This window comes from Watersipora subatra, chromosome 10 (assembly GCF_963576615.1).
Source record: "Watersipora subatra chromosome 10, tzWatSuba1.1, whole genome shotgun sequence".
NCBI classification, from domain to species: domain Eukaryota; kingdom Metazoa; phylum Bryozoa; class Gymnolaemata; order Cheilostomatida; family Watersiporidae; genus Watersipora; species Watersipora subatra.
In genome coordinates this window covers 37,057,361-37,082,005 of record NC_088717.1, presented here as the reverse complement: position 1 = coordinate 37,082,005, position 24,645 = coordinate 37,057,361, and the positions used below count along the sequence as shown (strand labels likewise).

General features: G+C 35.4%; 1 protein-coding gene across 1 annotated transcript; it reads left to right on the top strand.

The window, feature by feature from the left end:
- Positions 1-1,129: 1,129 nt before the first annotated feature.
- LOC137407021 (2-Hydroxyacid oxidase 1-like) lies at positions 1,130-10,427 on the top strand. The gene is made up of 10 exons (XM_068093624.1): positions 1,130-1,157; positions 2,876-2,993; positions 3,790-3,941; positions 5,132-5,246; positions 6,232-6,337; positions 6,749-6,908; positions 7,029-7,132; positions 7,953-8,111; positions 8,243-8,312; positions 10,360-10,427. The coding sequence occupies exons 1-10, from the start codon at positions 1,130-1,132 to the stop codon at positions 10,425-10,427; spliced, it is 1,080 nt and encodes a 359-aa protein (XP_067949725.1).
- The last annotated feature ends 14,218 nt before the right edge of the window (positions 10,428-24,645 follow it).

Genomic DNA, 24,645 nt, shown 5'->3' with positions numbered 1-24,645 from the left:
ACTTTGTCTGCCTACAGCTCAATAACTATGTACAATTAGTCAGTGGCAAGACAATGCTTGTAGTAAAGGCTTTCACTCCGTTTCAAATCATGACGATTACTAACAACAGATAGATGGGAGGCCTATCCATTTCTTTTTCATTACAAATTATTTCTTAACTCACAGTTCTTACAAAAACACAGAAGAGAAATCTCGCATTAACAAAAGTTAGCAAAAATCTGTGTAATTATTTCTGTATAGATGACCAGTTTGACATTTCTTACTTACTGTTTACACTCATCATTTCTAGAATGTTCTGTACTCTCTGAGACCTACAGTACTAAATGCTCATCACTGTTGTAAAAGAAGGGCAAGTTTGTGTAAGACACCGAGAGCTCCTCCGTGTTCACCCTAAAGAGCAGCTGCTGTAAACATGGGAAGTTAATTTTGCAGTGATTCCAAGAGACAATGGCAGCCAGACATTCTCAAATGAAACAATTATTTTCTGCTTTGCAACTTGTTGGCAAGTACTGGTATTGAGAAAGAGGTTTCCAGATGCTGTAGTTACTAGTACGCTAGGCAATCTCGTGCACCGTAAGAGGTGGTCATGAGTAGTCAGTGTATTGAGAGTTATCCCACCATGCTGGAAGGTGTCCGAGTGGGGTATTGGTAGCGTTCTTGCTTTTATTCTGATGCCTAACGTTTGATTTTCGTGTGAAACAATCTTCTTTCTTAACACTTTTATCGTGGCTTTGAACCAACAGACGTACACTGCTCTTATTATAGTAAAGATTTCCTCATGTCGTAGACCAGATGGTGACTACCACATACCTAAGAACATTTCTAGCTTGACGATTTGACACTTTTTACATTTTTTCAAATAAGTTGCAACGAGCTATGGTGTAAATATTATCTTAGTTTTCAGCAGGATGAAGGGGCGAACAGATGCATAAGATTTTTAATTATTCTTGGTTGGTTTACAGATTGTTATTAGACACACTAATAAGAGTCATAACTGGTCTCATTAATATCAAATCATATTCAGTTCGGCGGGCATGTCTCGGGTTTGCCTGCTGTCCCTGCGCTTGGTTGGTTCTGCTGCACACTCCGCAGTTTTGTCTGATTTTGGTACTGTTGAGGGCCATAAGAGATGGTGCTGTTGAGGGCCATAAGAGATGGTACTGTTGAGGGCCATAAGAGATGGTACTCAACTCTATTTGCATGTTGTTTAAATTATCTTGCCTGCAAATAGAGGCTGTTTATTAGGAATATGTTGTAATTTTTGAATATTTTATCCAATAAAGCAGAATAACTATAACTGACTAATATAAAAAGCTTCATAGACTACATGCAGAGATTATTGGACATCATTTAGTTTGAAGAAAGAGTTATAGTAGCGCATGTTATAAGCCCTAAAACTAAAAGTATGGCAAACAGTGTCTTCATGTTATATAAAATAATTGTAATATGTATAATTGATTAATATATATTTGTTAATATATATTAATTAATTTCTAATAATTGATATATATAATTAATATAATCATACGCTCCTTACAATTGAAATTTTGTTTAACTTGTGGTTCATATGCTGGATTTCCTGTGATAAATGATAAAAGTAGTGTGATACATTCTAAGATATTTAGAAGATAACTCTTAAACAGAGTAGCAAAGAGAGTATGGTTGGAGCTAAACAAAGTCTCTGATAATCTTTGTGGTAAACACAGTTTAGGGTTATAGTAGAAAAAGTCAGTATTTAAATGCATCTGTATTTGAAAAGATTGTTTGCGAACAAGATTAAATCAGCTAGTCAGTTAAAACATAGAGGAAATCGAAGATGTACATTCACTAGAAAGCGTCAACTGACAATTATTCCTAGAGAGTTGTGTGAGGTTAGGTCCTTTACACAGTGTAAGACTGTGCGACTTGTGATTGGAAACAGAACCAGTGAATGTTTATCTCATCTCCATTCTTTAAGCTGTCGGCGACTATCAAGTTATTCACGCTGTCGCTGCCGAGTTCACTGACTAGAGTCTGCAAGGTGGCTGACTATAGCAAAACAAGAGTAAGTACACTGCTTGGTGAATTTGGGAGAGACTATTAGTATGTTTGATTATAGTGAGTTGGTGCCAGTTGAAGATTATTGTAGCAGAGTTACACACGCACACACACACACACGGTATATTTTTTCATTATGTAATACTTGCTTGAGGCTAATTTTAACTTTTGCATTTGCTATTCAGTTGATTCTAACTTGAACCCTGAGACCCGCATGAATGTTGAAAAGATGGCTTGGTGGACTCTCAAACTACCAGTCTAAAGAGTATACCTAGATGGTGGCAATGTGTAAAAGGCATACCGAAATGGTGATAATGCCTAAAAGGTATACTTAAATGGTAGCAATGTCTAAAAAGTACATCTAGATGGTGGCAGTGTCTAAAAAGTATACATAGATAGTGGCAATGTCCAAAAAGTATACATTGATAGTAGCAATGCTTAACGGGCATACCTATATAGATGGTGACAATGTCTAAAAGGTATAACTGGATGGTGACAGTGCCTACAAGGTATACCTAAATGGTGATGATGTCTAAAGAGTATACCTGGACAGTGATAATGACTAAAAAGTATGTTGGTTCAAAGCATCAGGATTTTAAGATTTTGCTGGTTCATAGTTGTATGGTTTCACAATTCTACAATCTTACAGCTTCAGTTAGCAGTTTGACAGCATCAGAGTTTCATACTTTTGTATCTTGGTATTGCGGTAGTATTATAGTGTGAGAGTTGAAAAGTTATCTAATTTTTTTTTAAAAACATTTACTTCAGTTAGTTTTAATATACAAGTGTATCACAGTCATAACCTGCAGCTCTATTATAATTTGTATAAATATTACAGTGAAGAGCATAGAGGAATTTAGACTGAGAGCCGAGGAGAAATTAGATCCATCTATGAAAAAGTACATAAGTGGAAGTCACAATACTCAGACTGATGACAACGTAAAGGCTTTCCACAAGTTAGTATTCTAAACTTTCTATACCGCATGGCATGACTGTCTGTAAAAATATATATTATGCATAATCTGTTAACAGCGCTGGTTGAAATTAAGTTTTTAAGGTGTTTTGGAGTCATATTATTACATACATATTATACAACTTTTTTTGTAAAACTAAGATTTTCTAAAAGAAGTTTTAGCTTCATGGAAAATCTCTCATGTCAGGAAACAAATAAAAAACATAATTTTTGCTTATTTGTATTTAGAGTTATTTAATTGTTGAATATAGCTCTATGTTATTGTTAGCAAACTAAACATTTAGATTTGAAGATGTTTCCATACTGCTATCAAGAAAGCCTGTCTCTTAAGAATAAATTACAATACCTCTAAATTTTTACAAAATTCCAAAGGTGTGTTGAGCTAGGTACAGAATTTAATCCTAATAAAGGTCATCTTCATGTAACTCTTATTAAAGAGGTAACTCATTACACACACTCAGCATTTTAAATAGTAATACTCTGACAATTAGTAGAATTCAATCCAACACTCAACTGAACTTATGTATTAAATTTGATAGGATGAGAAACTGATATCTTCTTCCGACTTTAGCATACTTTCTTTCATGAATAAAAACATAGTTTTTGCAAAAAATTTGCGGTATAAAGCTGCTAAAAACTAGATAAATTCTACTTTAATTGCACAAAACATTGAGAAAGTTGAAGATTATTTTAGGAGGAAGCAACTCCAATATACAGTATGTAGATGTTTGTTATTTCCATGGAAGCACTACTGACACATATCTGAACATGTGTTGCAGCTACCTCATCAGACCTTATATAGGGTGTGACACGACTAACATCAATATGTCTACCACCATGCTTGGCCATCCCCTTTCTATACCCATCTGTATAGCTCCCATGGAAAGACAACAGTATATTAACCCAAAAGCAGAACGGATTACTGCTGCAGGTGGGAAACTATTGATAATGCATCCACTTGTACTTCCAAACCTGTATACCTGAGTTTATATTTTGACGCTTGTGTCTACTACCTTATCCCAAGCCTAGTGCCATGTTAGCCTATCTATGTCTATGGCCTACAGCTATAGCCTAATGGTCTAGAACACCTGACATACAAACAACAGGCTGAGTCCAATTCCTGATAAGAGCGTTTGTGAAGACAAGAATGACATCCAACCTCAAATTACTCTCCACACCAGAGCATGTCTCCAATCATTGAGGAGTTACCTCGCCACTAAACTAAGACATGTCTAGCCAAGATTGCAGAGACTTTGTTGGTACAAAATGCTCCTAAAAACACACAGCTTCTGCTTGCAGTTAGCCAGGCAAACAGCATCGTCGAAGGCGCACTCACACAGTAGTACTATGGTTCTCCTACTAGCAACAAAAGGGTTTGCACTCACACCATACTGTTCTCAAGACCTTGGGTTGGAGTGTCTCACATGAGCTACTTAGTGGTGTTAGCATCATCTCTGATATGGAGCTCGTCTTACAACTATTTTGTAAAAGATACAAATAATGAGTTACCTTTCCACTAACCCTCACGGGAAGATATGGTGGAACTTCTACCCACTATAGCCAACTCAATTCACTGGTTCAAAAGACTGTGACATCATTGAATATCTTCCCACCTTTTTTTACCTTTCTACACCACTTACCTCTCTTTTTGGTAATCATCAGTTCTCTCCACTTGTTGTATACCAGTGTCATTTCCATGGCCACTAACTCATTTGTAAAGTAACCTCTCACCTAGTCTACTTCACATATCTTAAATAAGGCAACTCTATTTACATCGGTGCTTGCTGGGTGATAGTGCTATACTGACAATCAGACAAATGACACTAGTGAAGTCATAGAGCATTTAACACAAGTGTGAGATTCAGTTCATATACATTTGATCAGTATTTCTGTTTACATACCACAACATATTCATCAAATTAAACTAATTGCACCTCTTATTTTGATTTTGCTGTACTACTTACCCCTGGTGGCGCGTACACTAGGGATGGATGAATAGGAACTGCAGCCCAATACAAGGCAAGCGCAAGAACTTGCTATGTTCTAGGGAGGAGCAAATGTTAAGAATTGTGTTTAATGTAATTCATGAAATATCTAACTCTATGCTTTTATCTGATTCAGCTGCTAAGAAGAATGGAATAGGATTCAGTCTCAGCGGTTGGACAGCAACAAAAATGGAGGATTTGGTAGCTGATGCCGATACTGGTCTTAAATTTCTAAATATGTACATTTATGAGTGAGTTAATTCAACGTCTAGCACTCTAAATTGAGGATATGCTCTGAGCTTAATTTTATGAAATGCTATCAGATAGCATAATTTAGCCTGTAAATATACTGTAAATATTCACTCTACCAAATGCGGGCTTTTTTGTAGGTTAATCTTGCTGATAATCTGTTAATGCCAGAAATGATAATTTACAAAATGGTGCCTTCACTCTGAAATTGTTGACATTGTTAGCACAGGCAGTCTTCACTTGATGACAACTCGAAGTTACAGCAGCGTGTAAAAAATTGTAAAGAATATGCTTAAAGATGCCAAATGAAGATAAAGAGAAAATACATTTCTTAAAACCATGAATGAAAGCAACCATGAATGTAGAGATATTACACGTGCGTGCTAGCTGTAATATTGTTTTTATGTAAGTACGATATTTGATATTTGGCTAATATCTGCCATTTAGGCACATATGGTATCGTTTGTTAGGCTAATATCTGCTGTGGTTGAAGCATTATAAAAAGTACCTATGATACATACAAATGTTAAATGAAAAGAAAAATGCCAAGAAATTAAACATAAAGAATAGCTAAAAATACGTAAAACCTACTGCAATGTACTTTACGGTAGACTAACATATATTTACATGCTTGTGCACAAACAAAAGCTAAAAAATGTTAAAATTTGATGTACCTCTTAAAAAAGTTTACGCTTATTATTAAGCAGTCAATAGAAATAGAAAAAAATGAATAAATACAGTAGTGTAAATAGCCTATACATACGCAATGGAGGCTTGAAAGGCCTGTTTAATGATGGATTCACTTAACGACAGAGTCTTCAGAAATTAACCTCATCATTAAGAGAGGACGACTACTTGTAATAGTTTTTTCTGAGAATCCAAACTTGGTCTTAACTTACAGAAAAGTCAGTGTTTTTATTACTGCTTTTGTTGCTATCGTTTAAACAGGAAGCTGTTGGTACATTATTAAACTTCTAATCTTTTCAGAGACAAGTCTTGGACAGTACATCTAGCAAGGAAAGCGGAGAAGTATGGTTTCCATGGGTTGTTGATTGGGTTTGCTAAAACAAATCCCGCTGCCTACACCGCTACTGCTGTCAGGTGTGCTTCTTTTACTTCTGTGACAGTTTATATATACTAGTACCCTTGCATTCCTGTCCACTTGAGAGATCTTCGGCTGTAATAGCTATATGCACAGTTATTCCAAAATGACAGAAAGTGGTCGATTGGTATGGGTACGAGAGTGGTTGCATGATGCGAAGTTGAACTCTGACCTTCAATTTGACCAACTGGTGATTGCTTGACTAACGCGAAAGTCAATGTGTCGCCAGGTCACGAGTTCAAATCCTGTACCATGCAACATTTTTTTCAAACTTTAGCTGTGGATTCAGACACAAACAAACTAAACGGCTCTTATTATAGTAAACATTTGAGTTGCCATATCTGTATGAATAAGTTTTATTGTAACTTTAAACTACAAAGGTAAAGTTAAGTTTAGAAAAAGTTACATTCATGCGGCAGGAGTCGTTATGCCAACCTGGAAGACAAGATTCCCTCTGGACTAACGCCTAGAGATAAAAACTACCCTCTGACTAGTCCATCCTGTAGCTGGGCTGACATCAAATGGTTAAAGTCAATCACTCGCCTGCCTGTCATAGCTAAAGGTGAAGTATCTCTATATACTCCTCTGTCTGGTAACATTCGCTCTGTAAATATTTGCTGTTTGCCATTTCATCATCACTTTGTTTTATTTTGCTATAATTAACCGATGGTTTAATTTTTAGGGATTCTGTCAGCTCGCGATGCCATACAAGCTGTCAATGCCGGTGTAGACGCTGTCCTGGTCTCTAACCATGGTGGAAGACAACTCCAAGGTGTTCCTGCACCGGTTTGTAGTGGTAACAGAAAATTATACAGTTCTGCTAGTAGCATGGTAATGATGATTTATAACCTAAAAGTTACAGACTACGGAACAGTGTCACAGACTTGACCTTGACAAAAAAAATTATTAACGTCATTACATTTCACACTTGGCTTCTTTTAATTTAAATTTATTTAAATTTTTTATCAGATGATTAATTTGTAATTTCGAATTGAGTTTCTTTTAATTTGTTTTTTCATTTATTTGTGGAAAAATGTAGAATATGTAATATTATATATTAATAAATTAAAGCGTACTATTATATATTATTATACATATTATGTAATATTGGATAAAATATATACTGTAGTAAATAATAGTAGTATGTAGTATAATATAAAAATCTACCTGCAAAAATATGTAAACAACAATCTTCAAATAAATAAGCTGCAAATGTTATTAGTGCTCTTTATTTTAATCTGCAAATATATTTTATCAAATTATCAACAATGAAGGTTGCTAGATTTTTATTGTTTTCAACATACTGAAAGTAGCTATTTAAGAGATTCAATGTTTATTACTTACTCAACAGACCTTGGACAAACTTAGTGCAGAAGCAATTGCGGTTGAATGCCCTTCCTAACACCATCAATGGTACCCATGTGACTCAAAGCACTGACTTGCCGATCATATACATGTATATAAATATTTGATTCTATAAATATATAGGTCAAATATTTATGTGCGTATATACATGTACATATCCCATAATCATTATTTCGGCTACGAGTATGACTATCATTTCATATTGTAAACTTACGAAAGACTTGATCACCTCTGTTTATAGATTGATGTCCTACCAGAGGTGGTTCGAGCAGTTGGTAACAGATGTGAAGTCTATATGGATGGAGGGATAAGAACGGGCTCCAACTTATTTATAGCCTTAGCTCTAGGAGCTAGAGCCGTGTTTATAGGCAGACCAATACTCTGGGGCTATGCATGTGGGGTTGGCATCATTTTTTTTATTTGTTGTTCATGTTATATGGTTATTCAGATGCTGAAAATCGCTAAAATATATACAATATACAACCCTTACTCTAGAATCCTTTCAATTTAGTATTTTCTATTTGACTGTAGGATGAAAAAGGAATATCAGATGTAATTGACATCTACAAGCAGGAGTTGTCTTCTACTATGACATTAGCAGGTAAACCTTATTTAGATTAACTAGTCTGCAGAACTTCCTCTAAGTTTCTACAGTCGAAATGTATTTATAATGTGTTTATGATGTATTTATAATGTACTTATGATACATTCATAATGTATTTATGATGTGTTTATAATGTATTTATAATGTATTTAAAATGTGTTCATAATGTGTTTACAATACATTTATAATGTATTTACAATGTACATGTATATACAATGTATTAATAATATATTTTTAATGCATTTATGCTAAATTTATAATGCATTTATAATGCTTCTGCAATGCATTTATATTGCATCGGCAATACATTTATAATGCATTTATAGTATATTTACAATGTATTTATAATGTATTAATAATATATTTATAATGCATTTATGCTAAATTTATAATGCATCTGTAATGCATTTATAATGCATTTGTAATGCATTTATAATGTGTTTATAATATATTTACAATGTATTTATAAGGTATTTATCAACTTTAGAAATACTTAAACTAATTAAAGCTATGTGTACCATTTTTACCATTAGACTTATGTCATGGTACCCAATTACAACAGGCTTTCTCACTGACTCATCTGCAAAGCCTTAGAATCAATATGGTTTGTCACTTTCGATTGATTAGTGCAAAGGCTAAGCTAAATAAGGTTGAAAACTTGAAATAGTCCAAGGAAATGTCTGTGGACTAGTGAGCCAGAGCACCTGGCTTGTGAACAACAGGTTGGGGTTCAATTTTCAGTAAAGAACTCTGGTCGTGACAGGATGGGTAACCTACCATAAATTAATCTCTCTGACAAACCAATAATGTGGACTAAGTCTGCTGTGGCTATCTCAAACAGGGATCTGGAGAAAATTGCTTTTATTATATGTAGGCTTTTACCTTTGTCTGATAGGAATTCTGTTGAGATAATATTGAGTGCTGGCTGCTATTCAAATAATAATAAAACATTCATTGAGGCAAATACTAGCTGCTAAATACACTAATGGCAGCAGATGAAACATATATAACGCTGAATCTAACAGTCGTGTATATTTATCACTAAGTGTTGTCTGCTCGGTGCTATAACAGTCACACTTCACGCCAAAAATTTAATTAACAAAAGGTTCATATAGCCAAATACTAACTTAATGCCCAGCATTGCACTGTTAATAAAAAAGGATTTGTACAGAAAATTTATTTTTAATTAACATTTTCATTCAAGATTTAAAACAGCCTAAAATAAAACAAATAAAAGCACATATTTGTGGAATTTTGCGAACCATGCTATCGACCTTGACACGGCTCTGGCTTGACTGCTATAATTGTTACTTTGACTTTCGTCAATGTTGAGACTTGTACATCATGGAACTAATGAGTGTACTAAGAATTATAGTCAGCAATAATTTGCTAATAGGTACATCTTGTTTGTGAGGCAGCCATGTTTTTATTTCAATGATGGATTAAAGACTAAGCTATCCTGGAGAGTAGGTTGACTCTTCCAGGCTGTAAAATGTTGCTTTAAAACCAATACTTTTTAAAGTGTGTCAGCTGTCTACCAAAATTTTGAGAGGGCAACTACCTGCATATCTAAATTAATTTATATATTACTTTTAAATTAGTTTTATTAAAAAACAACTTATTCTACATCATAACTTGACAAAACCGTATTATAGGGCCATCATATCCCGAGATTACCCTGTATAACCTTTAAATTAGTAGTATCAACTGCCTTCTTATTCAACTTCTTGTCAAGCAGGGGAATAAATTATTTTAGCAAAATTAAACTACGATATCCATTTGAATAACATATTGCCACCTTTCTTAATAAATTCGAACACCTTCTGTTAGGCCCAAACTGTAGTATATAGACCTTAAGTTACGTAGGCCCTCTGATTTTTACTATGGCTGTCCCCTAGCTCTCACTAGGCATGAGAACTCATGACAAATTACTGTTTTATCGTATCTATGTCTACTTGTACACTCTTTGTTCTTAGCTCCCTTGTTATAATTCTAAGTTATATATTGTTTGGGAGTCTAGATATCTAAGCATATACATTTGTAGGTGTACCGGACGTGAGTAAAATACCTGGAGATGTCGTAATCAGAAGAGAGAAAATAGCTAGGCTATGAGACTTTAGCAAAAAATGTGGAAGCCCCAAACACAGTTACAAAGCTACAGACACATAGACTGTAGAGCTTTCCTATCTTTAGCCCATGTGTATCTTTAGGAAAGTTAGCTAAAATATTGCTTGCTTGATAGGTTCATAGAAAGAGAATATGTTATGTTTTACAAATATATTCAACAGTGATAACACTCTTCTTGGAAGACCTTAGTCTTTTTATAGGTTTAATGCTACTAGAATGCATTTCATTTAAGAGTCTTAACAGCATGTACCTTTAAATCTGCTCTACCATTTTGTGCTTTTGGTTTGAATTCAGGTGTCTGTAACAATATGAATATATTGTTACAGACACCTGTATTCAAACTAGAAACAATTATCATATTAATATGTATATATTAATATGATAATTACTTTAATCAGGTAATAAAATAATAGAATTATATAAAATTGTTTCATTCTTGGGATTCTTGGGAAATGTAACAGCAAGTATGTATGCTCATGGCAGCGAAGCAACTTTTTTATCTACTTCTATGAGTGTCTTCTACCTATAGCATAAAACTTCAAGTATTTAACTGCTCATAGCTCACTGTTTATACTGTAAGGTCTGATGTTGCTTTACTAATTTCCTTTCAAAATGTTTCGAAGTTAAAGTCAATGTCCATAATACTTTATTCAAAGGCTAACCAAGTAAGCTGTGCCAATTTCAGTTACTAGTTATGTACTTCATGCCCAGAGCATACCTATTGTTTTCATGTTTGTTTCACATTCTCTCTATTGCGCTTGAAGTTTTATGGGTTTTGACAGAGTCATTTTTAGTCACAAGATAAAGGCCATTCCTCTGGTAAACCATCCTTTCACAAAATAAGACGTGTAAACGGCAATATTCACAAGTAACACTTGTAAATATACTTATACACTTCTACATACCTAACTCAACATTGCGTGCCAGAGAAAAAAAAATATTGGACTAGTTATTAGATAGTATTTAGTTCTGAGATAAATATATTTACACGAGTCTGGCATAATTACATTAACAATGAAAGACTGTGTTGAGCATTTATATTTACATGTATCTATATATATATAAATCTCAAAGCTTCTCGCTCGTCTGTCTTGCTATAGCGATTAAATTCTAGGAATGAACAATACGCTCCAGACTGGATTTAAACTCACGAAGATTGCAACCTCAAACTTGCAAACACGTGCACTTAACTACAAGGCTAAGGGACACTACAGGATGCTAAAAAGACCTGCATTGTCGAAGTTCAGTCTCAATGGTTAGTTGTGATTTAATACCAAACCTTCCTGTGCCCTGGTATAAAACCTCCCTTGTGACCTGATTTCGAACCTTACCTGCGCTCCGCTATCAAAGCTTACCTGTGGCCGGATATCAAATCTTACTTGTGACCTAACACTAAACCTTGCACATGAATCACTGGTATCAAACCTTGCTCGTAACTTGGTATTACACCTTACCTGTGACCTGATATCAAATCTTACTTGTGATCTAGTCTACAACCTTACATGAGACCTGATTTTAAATTTGGCCTATGACTCGATAAAAAACAAAGTCTGTAACCTGAACTGAAACTTTACTTTCAAACTGATCTTTTGCACTACCACAAGGTAGTGCAAAAGACCTCCGGTCTATAGTTACACGTGTCTTATAATTCTCTATTGAAAAAGGAGAGTGTTAATAATTGAATAACTCAAGTTGATTCAAACTCGAGTTATTCAATATTATTGTTCATTAGTACTCGGGCTTTCTGGTATGATGTGAGAGATCGTCAGGTGCACCGATAGAGTACAGGGAATAAGTATGCGTGCAATTATTCTAAAATTCTGAAAGTTGGTCAGTTAACATAGATGTTAGAAAGTCATGAGTGTTGCGAGTTCATATCCCGTATGAAGCGATTCTTTCTTCTAACCTCCAACCGAGGCCTTCGATGAACATGGCCCTTATTATAGCTCTTTATATTTAATAATATTAGATTAAATTATCATAAATAGCTATACTATTGTAGTAAAGTCGAGTGCCATGAAAGTCCTGTGTGATTGTCAGGTGTGCTAATCAAGCAAAGAGCAAGTATAAGAGCAACTATTAAGAAATTTTGTAACACAGTTGATTGGCTCAGGTGTTAGTGTCTTTGTGTACAATGCTACAGGTTGCGAGTTTGAACCCTGATTGAACCTCTAATCGTTGCTTCGCACAGACCAATATCCTGGTAGTCTAATGTATTGTGAGAGGTTGTCAGGAGTGTCAATAAAGTACAGAATAAATACATGCACAATAACTCTAAAATACTAAAAAGAGAATCATAGGCGCAGGTGGTAGCATGCTGGTTGGTGAGGCCAAATTTTGTGGATGCGATTCCCTAACAATGCAAGCTTTTTCCCCGACTCTACCTAAAATGAAAAGCTACTGTATTTAATGTACTCACTAATAATTGGAGTCGTCACAACAATGATTGTAGTAGCCAACTATTTCACTGCTGATTCTCCAGCCAAAGATCTTATACTCAAACTTAACAATGGACTGAACGTTACGTTACTAGTGAAGCAAATTATTATTTCTGACATATGTTTGCTGAAGGAAGTTATCTTGTCCTTTATTCATACTTCAACAGAATTGAGTAGAATCATAATGATGGAGTTTTTAGCTAAGATTGGATGGAATGAGTTCCTGTGTATTGTTACTAGGATCGTTACTCTAACCAACATCGGTAGGTGCAATATATGTATACTATGTTGTTAGTTGTACTAGTACTATAGAGTCTGTATGAGTGGTGTATGTATTGCTACTCTAACCAACATTGGTAGGTACAATATATGTATACTATGTTGCTAGTTGTACTAGTACTATAGAACCTGTATGAAAGGTAGATGTACTGCTACTCTAACCAACATCGGTATGTACAGTATATATAGCCTGCTATGTTGTTAGTTGTACTAGTATTATAAAGCTTGTAGGAGTGGTAGATGTACTGCTGTTGGAGAAGATAAAATGTAATACTAACTTTTGGTAAGAACTTGTGTGTGGTGCTACCTCAACTCCTACATCTTTATATAGAGTTTTCTTTTTTGCTTGTGTAATAGAGCTACAAGTAAAAGGAAATTAGCTTCCTATAGTTTCCACTTATTAAAAAATGTTATAAAACTTACAACCAGTGTACAGACTTTTATTATTTATATCAACTAGTAGACAAAAGCGTCTAATACCAATACTTGTAGATGTGTGCTTTCCAAAGCCCAAGAGTTTCACAGAAAGAGCTATCGACTATATGTGAGTTTACTCATAATTTATTATCAATAAAACTTTGTAAACTTAATTACCATTCAGTTAAAACTTTCTTATACAAAAAAGGAATATGTCCTTTATTTATTTCTTTAATATATCAATGATTATAACTTCATTTCAAACAGAAAATTTTTTTATGTAGCCAAAATTTAGCAAATGTTTGCTGCTCTTTTAAATTCTAATGAAAAATTTAATAGTAGGTTTAGCCTATTATTAAATTTCCTACTGCAATAGTTTCATTTAGTACGAATGTTACAAATTACTTTCATTAATTACTTTACAGATATGGAGTAGATAGCATCCCAGTTGAAGTCTCAGGTAAGTTTACATTTTTCATCCTTTAATTGATGAGTCCAATATTTTTAAATTTCTAAATTTAGAAATCAATAAATAAAGATTGTATAGCTGATAAGTTTTGTAGCATTTGTACTTCATCAAAAATATATAAGTTACTTAGCAAAGAAAAAGATTATAGTCAAAGTAAAATTTGGTATGCGAAACAAAAACTTATGAGTGAAGGAAAAGCTAATGAACAAAGCAAAACCATTTTTCCAATGGGAATTTACTGGCATCTTTGCAAAGGGAAACCTAGTGAACTAAGTGAAAGCCAATAAGCGAAGCAAAAATTTTTTGCCAATGTGAAACTAGTTACGTGAAGTGAAACCTATCTAACAGTCAGTTTAAAAATGAAGCATCATACATGCATTGTAACTCATTGATGAATATACAATGCCAGCCTAATTTTAAAACTAACTAGTAACATTCTATTTCTTGTTATTTCCATTTATAATAAAAATGCAAGAGTAGCCATTTCATTTTCTCCTGGAAGTACAATCAATTTATCTAAAATGTTTTCAAACACCTCATGATCTTCACTCAGTATCATGTAGTCAAAATAGCTATCGTTAACAATGCCCTTAAGTTAATAAAAACTTCATACAAAACCACATATAAAGCACATTTATGTTTTAGATTTGTGGAATGACATGTTAATCCACCTGGGAATTAGATCTCCTCCAGAACCGACGCTGTCTCACTATGATCTAGTAGTCAACTGTTTTTATTCAAAGTGAGTCTGGTCAATTATCATAATGATTGTCAGAGCGACTAACATGTTATTACTAAGGTGTGATCGGATGAAGTGGACAGTAGTAGCATAACTCCTCTTTTCACTGCGAGAGTAGGTTGATTACAATATTATATGACATCAGCGACTGTTTAACATTGTTATGTTATTTTTAGTTATTTATTATATCTTTCACATTTGGAAATTTATGAGGAGTGAAAATTCCGCAATCCGTTTAAGATACAAAATTAAGTTTAGTATTTCAAGCTTCGAGTTGAGTTTTTATGTGCTCGAGTACATACCTCACCTTCTACAGTACATGAGTACATACCTCACCTTCTACAGTTAGTCTATTTGCTTTTGACTTTATGATTATTAAGATTGATTGATGTCAGTTGGTGAAATAACTACTTAGTAGTATTACACACTCTGTGTTACACATTCTTTAGTATTGTAAAGGTTGTGTGCGCTACATTTACTGCTCCACAAGTGCAAGACTCGGTGCAAAAGTTAATACATATATTTGTCTGCTTTGTTTATAAAGGGTTACAATAGAAAGCATGCAACATGTAATGAACAGGCGCGGAACAGCTCTGCCTTCTGATCGCGGCGCATGCTCTTATATAGTGGGAGGCTCTGCCTCTCGTTCTACCTGGCTGGCTTGGCTTGGCTCTAACCGAGTTTGGCTCAGTATGACTTGTACAGTCCACAACACACTCCCCCATTGGCGACTACGGTCTCCAATTAATGTCCTGTGGGAGAGTCAACTGGGCCAGAGCCTCGTGTTAGCGAGCGCCACAGTGGAGGCGCTCTATTTGTTTTTTTTTTTGCAGTGCTCATGGCAGCCACTTAGCAGACCTCATCCACTCCTTTGTTAAGATTTTTTCGAATAGTGCCTCCGAGCCCTCGTCATTTATTTTTAGAACGACTGACTCAGAGTAGCTTATGTTAGATTTGTTCGCGGTCTCCTCTTCTCCTCTATTTTCCTTATAGGCTATGATATTTGCCGGCTTTGGTCCACTTAGCACTTCCTCAGCTTCTGCCAAGCTTTGTGTGACCGAAGTCAATAGTTCTTGCAGAGAGGCCTCGCAGGCGCTGTCTATGTTCTCTAGCAAACTGATAGCGCCCAGGGTGAGCGAGTGCTTTAATGGGAAGGCATTGGTAGCGGCTGTGAGAGCCGTTTTACCGCTTTCCCTTCTGACCTCTGGACCATTTTCTAATGACTCTACTGAATAACATATCTCACCTCTATACCGATCTGGCCTCCTAGTGGATTGGGTCGGCCTAGGGTTGTGCCGGACCGGTTCTGATGGTGCTACTTCAGACGGTATTTGCCCGGATTCAGTAGGAGATGTCACGGGTTCTGCCAGAGCCGCCTTGAATCAGGCCAGATCTTCTGCCAGGCTCGGTTCTTGACTGTTTTCTTTGCCTAGACCGGCTACTCTTTCTGCAAGAGTTGTCCTCTGGTCACGGTTTTTTGCGTACTTCCATGAGCAGTTTCTCCCAGTCGGTAGGTTGTAGCATTGGCAGGGGTTCTTTTAGAGCCTCCACCGGATTCGTGAGAGATTGGACCAATTTTGCTAATTGGCCAATAATTTCGGTCTCGGCTGAGCTCACTCGGTTAAGGGGCTCTCTTTTCATGGCTCTCACAGAAGAGCCAGCAGGCTTGCACTCTCCCCCATGTATTTGTAGGTAGTCGTTCTCGACCCGCACAGCATATCTGCTAGCGTGGAGGTTAGTACCGCCAAGAAGTGTCGTTGCAGAGCAGGGTCTCCCCCGTAAGCTGCAGAAGGCCTGTATGATCATGTTGATCTTGTGAGGGTTCGGGAGGTCTCCGAACGCGATGCGTACCAGCCTCTCCATGTCCATGGCAAGCTCCTGGAGTGACATTTTCTTGCCTCGCCTGAGTGTTGAGCAGGCTCAATGCCTGTTTAGTGGATAGCCCAAACCTTGTCCGAAGAGCGTTGAACACGTCCTCTGGTCTCTGGGCTTGTCCGCAGTCCTTGGCCTGCTTGCACCCCGCCTTTCGGAGGTGTACCAGAGTTGCGCCTTCCATCCAGTGATAGGTATCGACCACCTTCATGAAGCAAGTAATGAAGTATTTCACATCCCCTTTTCTTGTGTATTGGGAGTCTTAAATTGCCGTGCCGGCTCTTGGGGCCTCGGCATCAGCAATGGCTTACCCATTCCAAAGCTTCGGCTAATTGGTTGGGGCCTGGGCCGACACTCTTTGCCTGTCTGTTAGCCATGTGTTAAGCAAGGAGCCTTCAAGCAGGTTTTTGCCACTTCTATAGCAGTTCTACTGTCTTTTCTTGCTGGTCTACTGCTGCCTTGGAAAGCAGCTTAGTTAGTGAGAGGTTCCCAGTACGTTTCTGCCACTTGTATGGCAGTTTTTCTACTGTCCCTCTTCTTCCATGTTGTCGTGTGGGTTCTGTGCTGCCGTTTTGCTGACAGGACTTACACCGCTCTCCTGAGTTTCTTTCTACTGCCACTTTGAAGGCAGCAAAAAGTCCTTTCAGTATGAGCCTTTAGGTGGAGCTTATTGTGGATCGCTTTGTACCATTGTAAAGGTACCATTGTACCATTGTAAATACCACTCGATACCATTGCAAAGGTTTTTTGCGCTACCTTTACTGCTCCACAAGTACAAGACTCAGTGCAAAAGTTTATACATATATATTTGTCTGTTTCGTTCATAAGGGTTACAATAGGAAGCATGCAACATGTAATGAACAAGCGCGGAACAGCTCTTCCTTCTGATTGGGGTGCGTGCTCTTATATAGTGGGACTTGGCTGGTTTGGCTCGGCTCTGACCGAGTCTGGCTCAGCATGACTTGTACAATCCACAATAGTATTTCAGATTTTGTTATAAACATCAGCCATGACAGAGTATACCATGCTAATTGTCTTCTCTCTGATGTAGGCTCACAACTCCTCAAATATGGTTAAAGATTGCTAAAGCACTAATCACACTTGTCTATTGTTAAGATGTATTTTACATAGAATACTTTTACAGTGTCTTCGCTCTGATAAGAATGAATTGCCTGCAGCTTCTTCTCATCACTCTCCTTATGATCATATGTCTATTTGCAATGAAGTGCCAGAAGATGAAATGGAGAAAATCTGTTCCTGACAGCACTACTTCTGCTGATGCTTGTATGTTGGTTATCTTTTCATCTTCTCACAACTCTTAGTTAGACATTGGACAACTTGGCTTTGTATGAAACACATCATTGCTAGAGAACTCAGTACAGATAGTCAATAGTATTGACATGTATACTTACAAATTATATTGTTCAGGTCCATAGTGGGAGCCAGTTTTCTACTGAGACAACAAAGGCTTTCTTTAATGTTGGAGCCTGATAAAGCTATTGTGGTTTCTCAATTTGTTACTAGTCTGCAAATCTACATGCTATTTTCATTTAGACGTACTGTAGTGTGAGCAATCTCTCATAGATTGAGTATGATGTCTGCTTAGCTTACTACAAGCAGAGGCTGTGCATGTTTTATGAGTATTGTTGAACAAATAATGTATTTTTTCTATATGTATCATAAATTCCTATCTACATTAGTGATTCGTTCCCTGAACAAACATAGGTTCAAGATTGAAATGCTGTTTCAACACTATATCTGATTAATTATCATTTGTTTGTGTTTCATTTGCTAACTGGTTTTTGCTATAACCAATTAAAATGGTACTATATTTGGTATATATGGATGTTTATGGCAAATCAGGTGAAGGAAAGATGACTCCAAGCATGCCGGAAAAAATAGATAAAACCTATGATCCGTATTGTAACATCCTATCAGGCAGTGGAGATGGTGAGGAACGGTTTGATATTGTGAACTCCAACAGCCGTGTGCCTGAAATCAAAGAAAAGAGGTGCGATTTTACATTTTGAATTTCTCAAGGGTGCTTTCTACTTTTATTACTTTTGCAGAGAAGGGCAAAAATATATTTCATTAATGGTTGAAAAACATAACTGACTTCACAATTCTATTTTCTAAAAATGGACGTTTTATTTGTTAAAAAATGATCTTGGGAAAACAATGTAGATGAGAAAATATTTTGCGATAATTCAAAGTCTGCTGGCATAAACACTCAACATAGAAGTCAAAACACCTGCCATAGAATCGTCCAGAAAGTATTATGAAATTGACAAACGAATGGAATACTTGAGAGCATGATGCAACATCAAAAAGAATGATTTCACATTAAAATGTATTAGTTTACCATGTATATCATAGCTTATTCTATGTCTTTTGTTTACTGTAGATCAAGGAGATATAACTTACGTGATAAAGGAAGACAATCATATGTTTGTATATAACATTCAACATTTGCATAAATTATCCTGCTCACATGGAGATATGAATGACAGGACATTAAATATCTTCATTGAATATCTTGCCCTAAAATTTACATCATGAAATTAACTAAGATGTCAAGATTTTGTGCGTTATGTAGGTGTATATATATACACATTGTGTATGTTGTGGATTGTGGTTTTCTGATGGGACTTGGAGTTGTTTCCTCTAATGTTTTTCAACATTTTTTGGTTTCCATTTTCTGGCTCTTCAGGCTAGAACAGTTTGCCTTAGTTCCATATAGTTTTTGTTGTGTGCATGACTTGTTGAACCTATTTACATTTACACACTTGAACATAGCACAGACTTAATGCTGTGTCCGTTATATAATAGTGTGTACAGTTTTATTATTTGTGAAAAACACATATGCATATTATAAAAATTCTCTGCTCTGTGGCATATTACTTTTTTGTGTTAAAATACCGTAGTAGATGCCTTTGTTTGCATGGATAATTGATTCCTTTGTACATAGAAAATGCTTGTTGCATTAGTGTATTGTGTAATGTTCTTTTAATATACATGCATCTATGTATATATTATAATAAAATAGCTATTGATGGTTCCGCCATTTTTACTTGTAATAATCACTTTGCAGTAAAACATCGTTAGGTTTAATACCTCTGCGTACATTTGTCCTGCAATTTGCAATGGGTGGTTGGTTGGCACAGATGGAAAGGTGCTGTCCTGCTATGCTTATAGTTGAGTGTTTGAATCCAGAAAGATGCGATTGTTTTTATCAACTTGTAGTCATGGCTGCAGACGCAAGGGTAGACGAATGCAGCTCTTATTATAGTAAAGATTTAATTTCTTAACACATTTAAAAAATATGGTATTAGTTGACTCTGTTCCAAAACTGAGATTTGCACAAGGAAGTGGAACCAAACAGAAGCTTGGTTTCAGGATACAGGCCTTCTTATTGAAGACTCACAGGAGTAGACAACTGCTACCTGCAGAGTATGCCATCCAGCCGCCTAACATGACATCACTCTATGAACCTTCTGTTAGTGGTGTCAATTATATGAGAGAAAATCAGAAATAATGTGTTTTCTCTATGCTTTAGTCTGATTGTTATTCATCACATATTTAGACCTCACGATCTGTAGTTGCAAAACTATTTTATTAATGTAAAACCAGGTAAATCTGAAGTAAGAATCTTGTTTAACATAGATTAAATATTATAATACACAGTACATATTTATCATAATTAAACATTTGTTAGCAGTAAGGAATTCATAAATTTGAAAAAAAGCATTTGCTACTGATGTCAATGACACTCTTCAAGCTGTCATATTTTATAACATGATGCATACATATAACTGTAGCTGACTGGTTACATTGATTTAATAAGCAGCAGATTATTAAATTATAGCTGTTTAGTGAGAGGTCCAAGTAGATATGTAATTATGTAAGTGTGTGAGTACGTAAGTAAATAAGTATAAAAGTATGTAAGTGTGTAAGTATGTAAGTACCTATATAAGTATAAAAGTATGTAAGTGTGTAAGTATGTATGTAGGTAAGTACCAAAAAATGTAATTGACATTTGTATTGATGTGTGATATTAAACCTTCATATTAATTAATAACTTTTAATTTGAAAGCAACAACTAATTTAATTTGATGTTTAATTTGAATTTAATAATGATAAAAATGTTGTGGTAGGAAAACATAAACACTGATCAAATGTATATGAACTGAATCGCACAATTAGATTAAATGTTCTATGACTTCACCAGTGTCATTTGTCAGCTTGTTAGTATAGCACTATCACTCAGCAAGTGCCAGTGTAAATGGATTTGTCATATTTAAGATATATGAGGTGAATTAGGTGAGAAATTGCTTTACAAATGAGATAGTGGCCATGAAAAATGATACATGATTTTTTACCTCACGTCTGAGTAGTCATTGGCCACTTTTGCAGAGTGTCAAAGAACTTCTGACCAAAACCTATAACACAAAATCATTACTGAAGAGATTGCAATCTCTGGCTCTGCAGGTTTTTATTCTAATGTCCACCTACACCATACACGACACAAAAGTACCAAAGGTATCATTAACACAAACATAAAAACATTCTTTTTTGTGAGGAGTCTTAACAATTAACTCGCATTCTCCCTACTCTCTCATTTAATCCCTTCCCAAAACTTTTACCCCTAACCTGTTGTTTAATTCAAAAGTTCAATATAAACTGAGAGTTATCTTCTCATGTTTTAAATAAAAGTATCGCTCCAATGCCTCATTTGCGGGTAAACGCGATTACGTGTGTAATTGAATTGGCTCATTTAGCTCTATGAAACGCTATGATTTTCGTGAACTTCTATTTTCGGTTTTTCGTAAGGTTCAAGAGCTAAATTGCGGTCAGGGCCGAATCTGTACACGCGGATAATTGTATTATCTCCACTAAGAATCGCTTATACATTCTGTTTCCGTTGGGTCAGACAAGAACAGTACGATATTTCATTTTTACATTTGTACCAGTATCGAAAGGTACCAGTATCGTCGTATTCAAATTTTTAATGGATAGCTTCTGCTGGAACAGTGACTTTTTTATTCGCACTTTTATGCACGAATTGTTATTACTAGAAATTCCCCTATCATACAGCCCACGACCAAAGTGATATTGGAAAAAAGAAAGGGTATTGATGGTTGAGAAATGCAATATTAGCAGTCAAATGGCACTTCAGTGCAATAGGATAACTGCAATGGTAGCTGTAATGTACTGGGTGTGGGTGTTATTATATACAACAAACAGCAATAATGAAAGGAAAAGATTATATGTTTATATCTCTTCCCCTGCAATAGGAGAAATGCAATATTAGAAGTGAAATGCACTGATATTATTAGAATAACCAATATTATTAATATAGTAATACAGTAATAATAGAAAACCAATGCACAATTTTGTTTACATTTCAAAACGTCATAGCTAACAATATCAAAAAGTTGTGATATTTATATAGATTTTTAGAAAATCTATTTAACAAAACCATTTAGCAAAAATAATAACAGTAACATACTGCCCATCATCGATGTTGTTAGTGTGACTATAAAACGTCAATAGTCATCCAAACTTATAATTAAATATTGTAATAATCTCATAAGAATCGTTAGAAAAAAATATTGTTATTCCCTTTACTTTCACTGCTTTGGGCATCAGTTAGAATTTCCAAAGTACTACCAAATCGTTTTTATATCATAATCGTAGCAAAACAGATTTAAGTTTCTTTTTACTTGCTATTTATTGCATAGGCCTATTTACATTCAAACCCTTTTATAGTAGTTTTATTTTGTTCAATTTATTTGACCTGCACAAAACATTTTTTTCGTGAAATGAAGTTTGAAAATTAAACTTGCTTGACAAAGTTTGAAAACTACAGTTTTTGTTTGTTTTGTGTAATTTTTTTGTCTTGTCTAATTTATTTAAACTGTACCACACTTTTCTCATGATATTAAATTTGAAAGTTAGAATGGTAACCGTTGTTATATGTTAAATAAAAATAATTTTTCTTTGCAAAGAGTTATGTTACCCGAGCAACGCCGGACATTAATAAATCGAGTTGCAGTGAGTGAAATTTACTTGGATGGTATCGGCCTTGAAAATGCTCAACAACTTGTAAGTGTGCTCATACCTTAAGAGCCTTGTGAAGTCATGAATGATTTCACCTAATAAATTGGTTTGGGCTGTTCAAATATTTTGAGTTAACTGATAAGTCCATCCTTCAGATTGCAATTATGAACCCTAGCTTTTCAGCAATAAGCTCTCGACTCTTGACAAAAGATTCTGTATTTTCAACAGCGAGCTATAAGATTGTAACACTATGCTCTATAGTTACATCAAAATAACAGGTTATTTGAAAATAAATGTGATAATATTTCAGGCTGTTTCAGCCAGAAAAAAACCTTTTCTGTCTTACTGTGACAAGAAGTGAGATGAGTGACAATCTCTATTACCAATCTAATACTACATTTGGTCTATGCTGCCTAAGGAGGTCTACCAGTCTATGAAGGTATCGTTTGCATATCTATTGTAACACATAATTTTGATGCCCAGATAGTGAATATGGCAGACAGTCTTCAACAACGCCATTTGAAGTACTCAAGTGCAGAGAGCTCCCCAGCTACAAGCAATGGTTTCTCTGTGATGCAGTACAACTTACTAGGTGATGCAGCCGTTCCCAAGGGAGGAAAAGGCTTTCTTATTGATGGAGCGTATTCTTACTGCAAAGATCAGTTCAAGCACATGGATAGTGAGTATAGGTCAGAGTACTGATAGTCAACTTACTCTAGAGGTGAGAGTAAAGAGTCAGCAGACTTTGACGTGTAGTGAGTGTAGTGAGTGCTAGTACATCTACTTTTTTGAGAGTGAGTAGAAAGTCAGTGACTAGTAAGTATCCGTGACTCCCACGACTCACAGCAAGTGAGCAGGAAAAGGGAAGATTTTAAGTGAAGACTGAGTGAAGATTAGGTGACAATTAAAATTCTGTGTGCAAAAGCTAGTGAGCTGATAGCAACTCTGATGAGTACATAATAAACAGGCTGTGAGTAGCTCTCTTTACTGCTTTTACTTCTTTATGCACTCGTTTGACTTCAGGTCGTCATCCTAGGATTATGGGAGAAATACAGCAGCTAGCACCTGATATAGTGACCTTCCAAGAGGTTGATTCTCAGTATTTCTATGCATCGTTAGGGCCAGACATGGATTCCATGGGATACGACAGTGTGACGCACCTGCGGTAGGATTAATTTAGCTTTTCATGGATAGTTTGTGGTCAGAGTAATAAAAAAATGAACATATTTTTTGCCCAAATAAAGAAACCATCTGGAGATTGCTGTTAAAAAGCGGACGGGACATTTTTTATTGAGAGTTGCTTAGCAGTTATTGTAGTTTATTTTTTATTTAAGCGGCTTGATTATAATTTACTTAATTTACAGCTAAATTTCACAGCTTCAAATGTATGATTGACCTATTTATTTCCAGCTCATCAGAAGAGAGACGACTCCTTTACTGAATGCAGGAATGATTCACAAAACATCAATTCAAATCTTTTAAAAGATTTACCCAATGACAAAATTACTGAAATAATGAAAACAATGTTAAATATTATTGCCGTGGTAATATGATGTTGTGAAAGTACAATGAGTGTTATTAAAGAGGAATACCTACATTCATATCTGCTCATTCATATATTTCTGATGTCTATTTAACTTTGTAACAACCTGCAGACAACTTTATCCTTAAAAAGACAGTTGCCGATTTTTATCATATATGTACAGACAAACTTCAATTTACAGTCGCTTTGACATAAACCTTTTCCTAAGTACAATGAAATATAGAGTTAGTGTTTGGCTCTGCACCTGAAGTAATATTCAAAATACAACATTTAAACTTTTCAAAACATTGCAGCTTTATCAGTAAATGTAAAGGGAATAAGTAGGAAATGAGATTCAAACAAGAAAATATAAACAAAATGTAAACATAAAATAACATGCTAACAAG

What these genes read in the sequence shown, in the direction of transcription:
- LOC137407021 (XM_068093624.1), top strand. Translation starts at nt 1,130, where the DNA reads ATGGTGCTGTTGAGGGCCATAAGAGATG. An exon ending in GTTGAGGGCCATAAGAGATG is followed by an intron (nt 1,158 to 2,875) that starts GTACTGTTGAGG and finishes TAAATATTACAG; the next exon opens with TGAAGAGCATAGAGGAATTT. An exon ending in CCTGCCTGTCATAGCTAAAG is followed by an intron (nt 6,909 to 7,028) that starts GTGAAGTATCTC and finishes TTTAATTTTTAG; the next exon opens with GGATTCTGTCAGCTCGCGAT.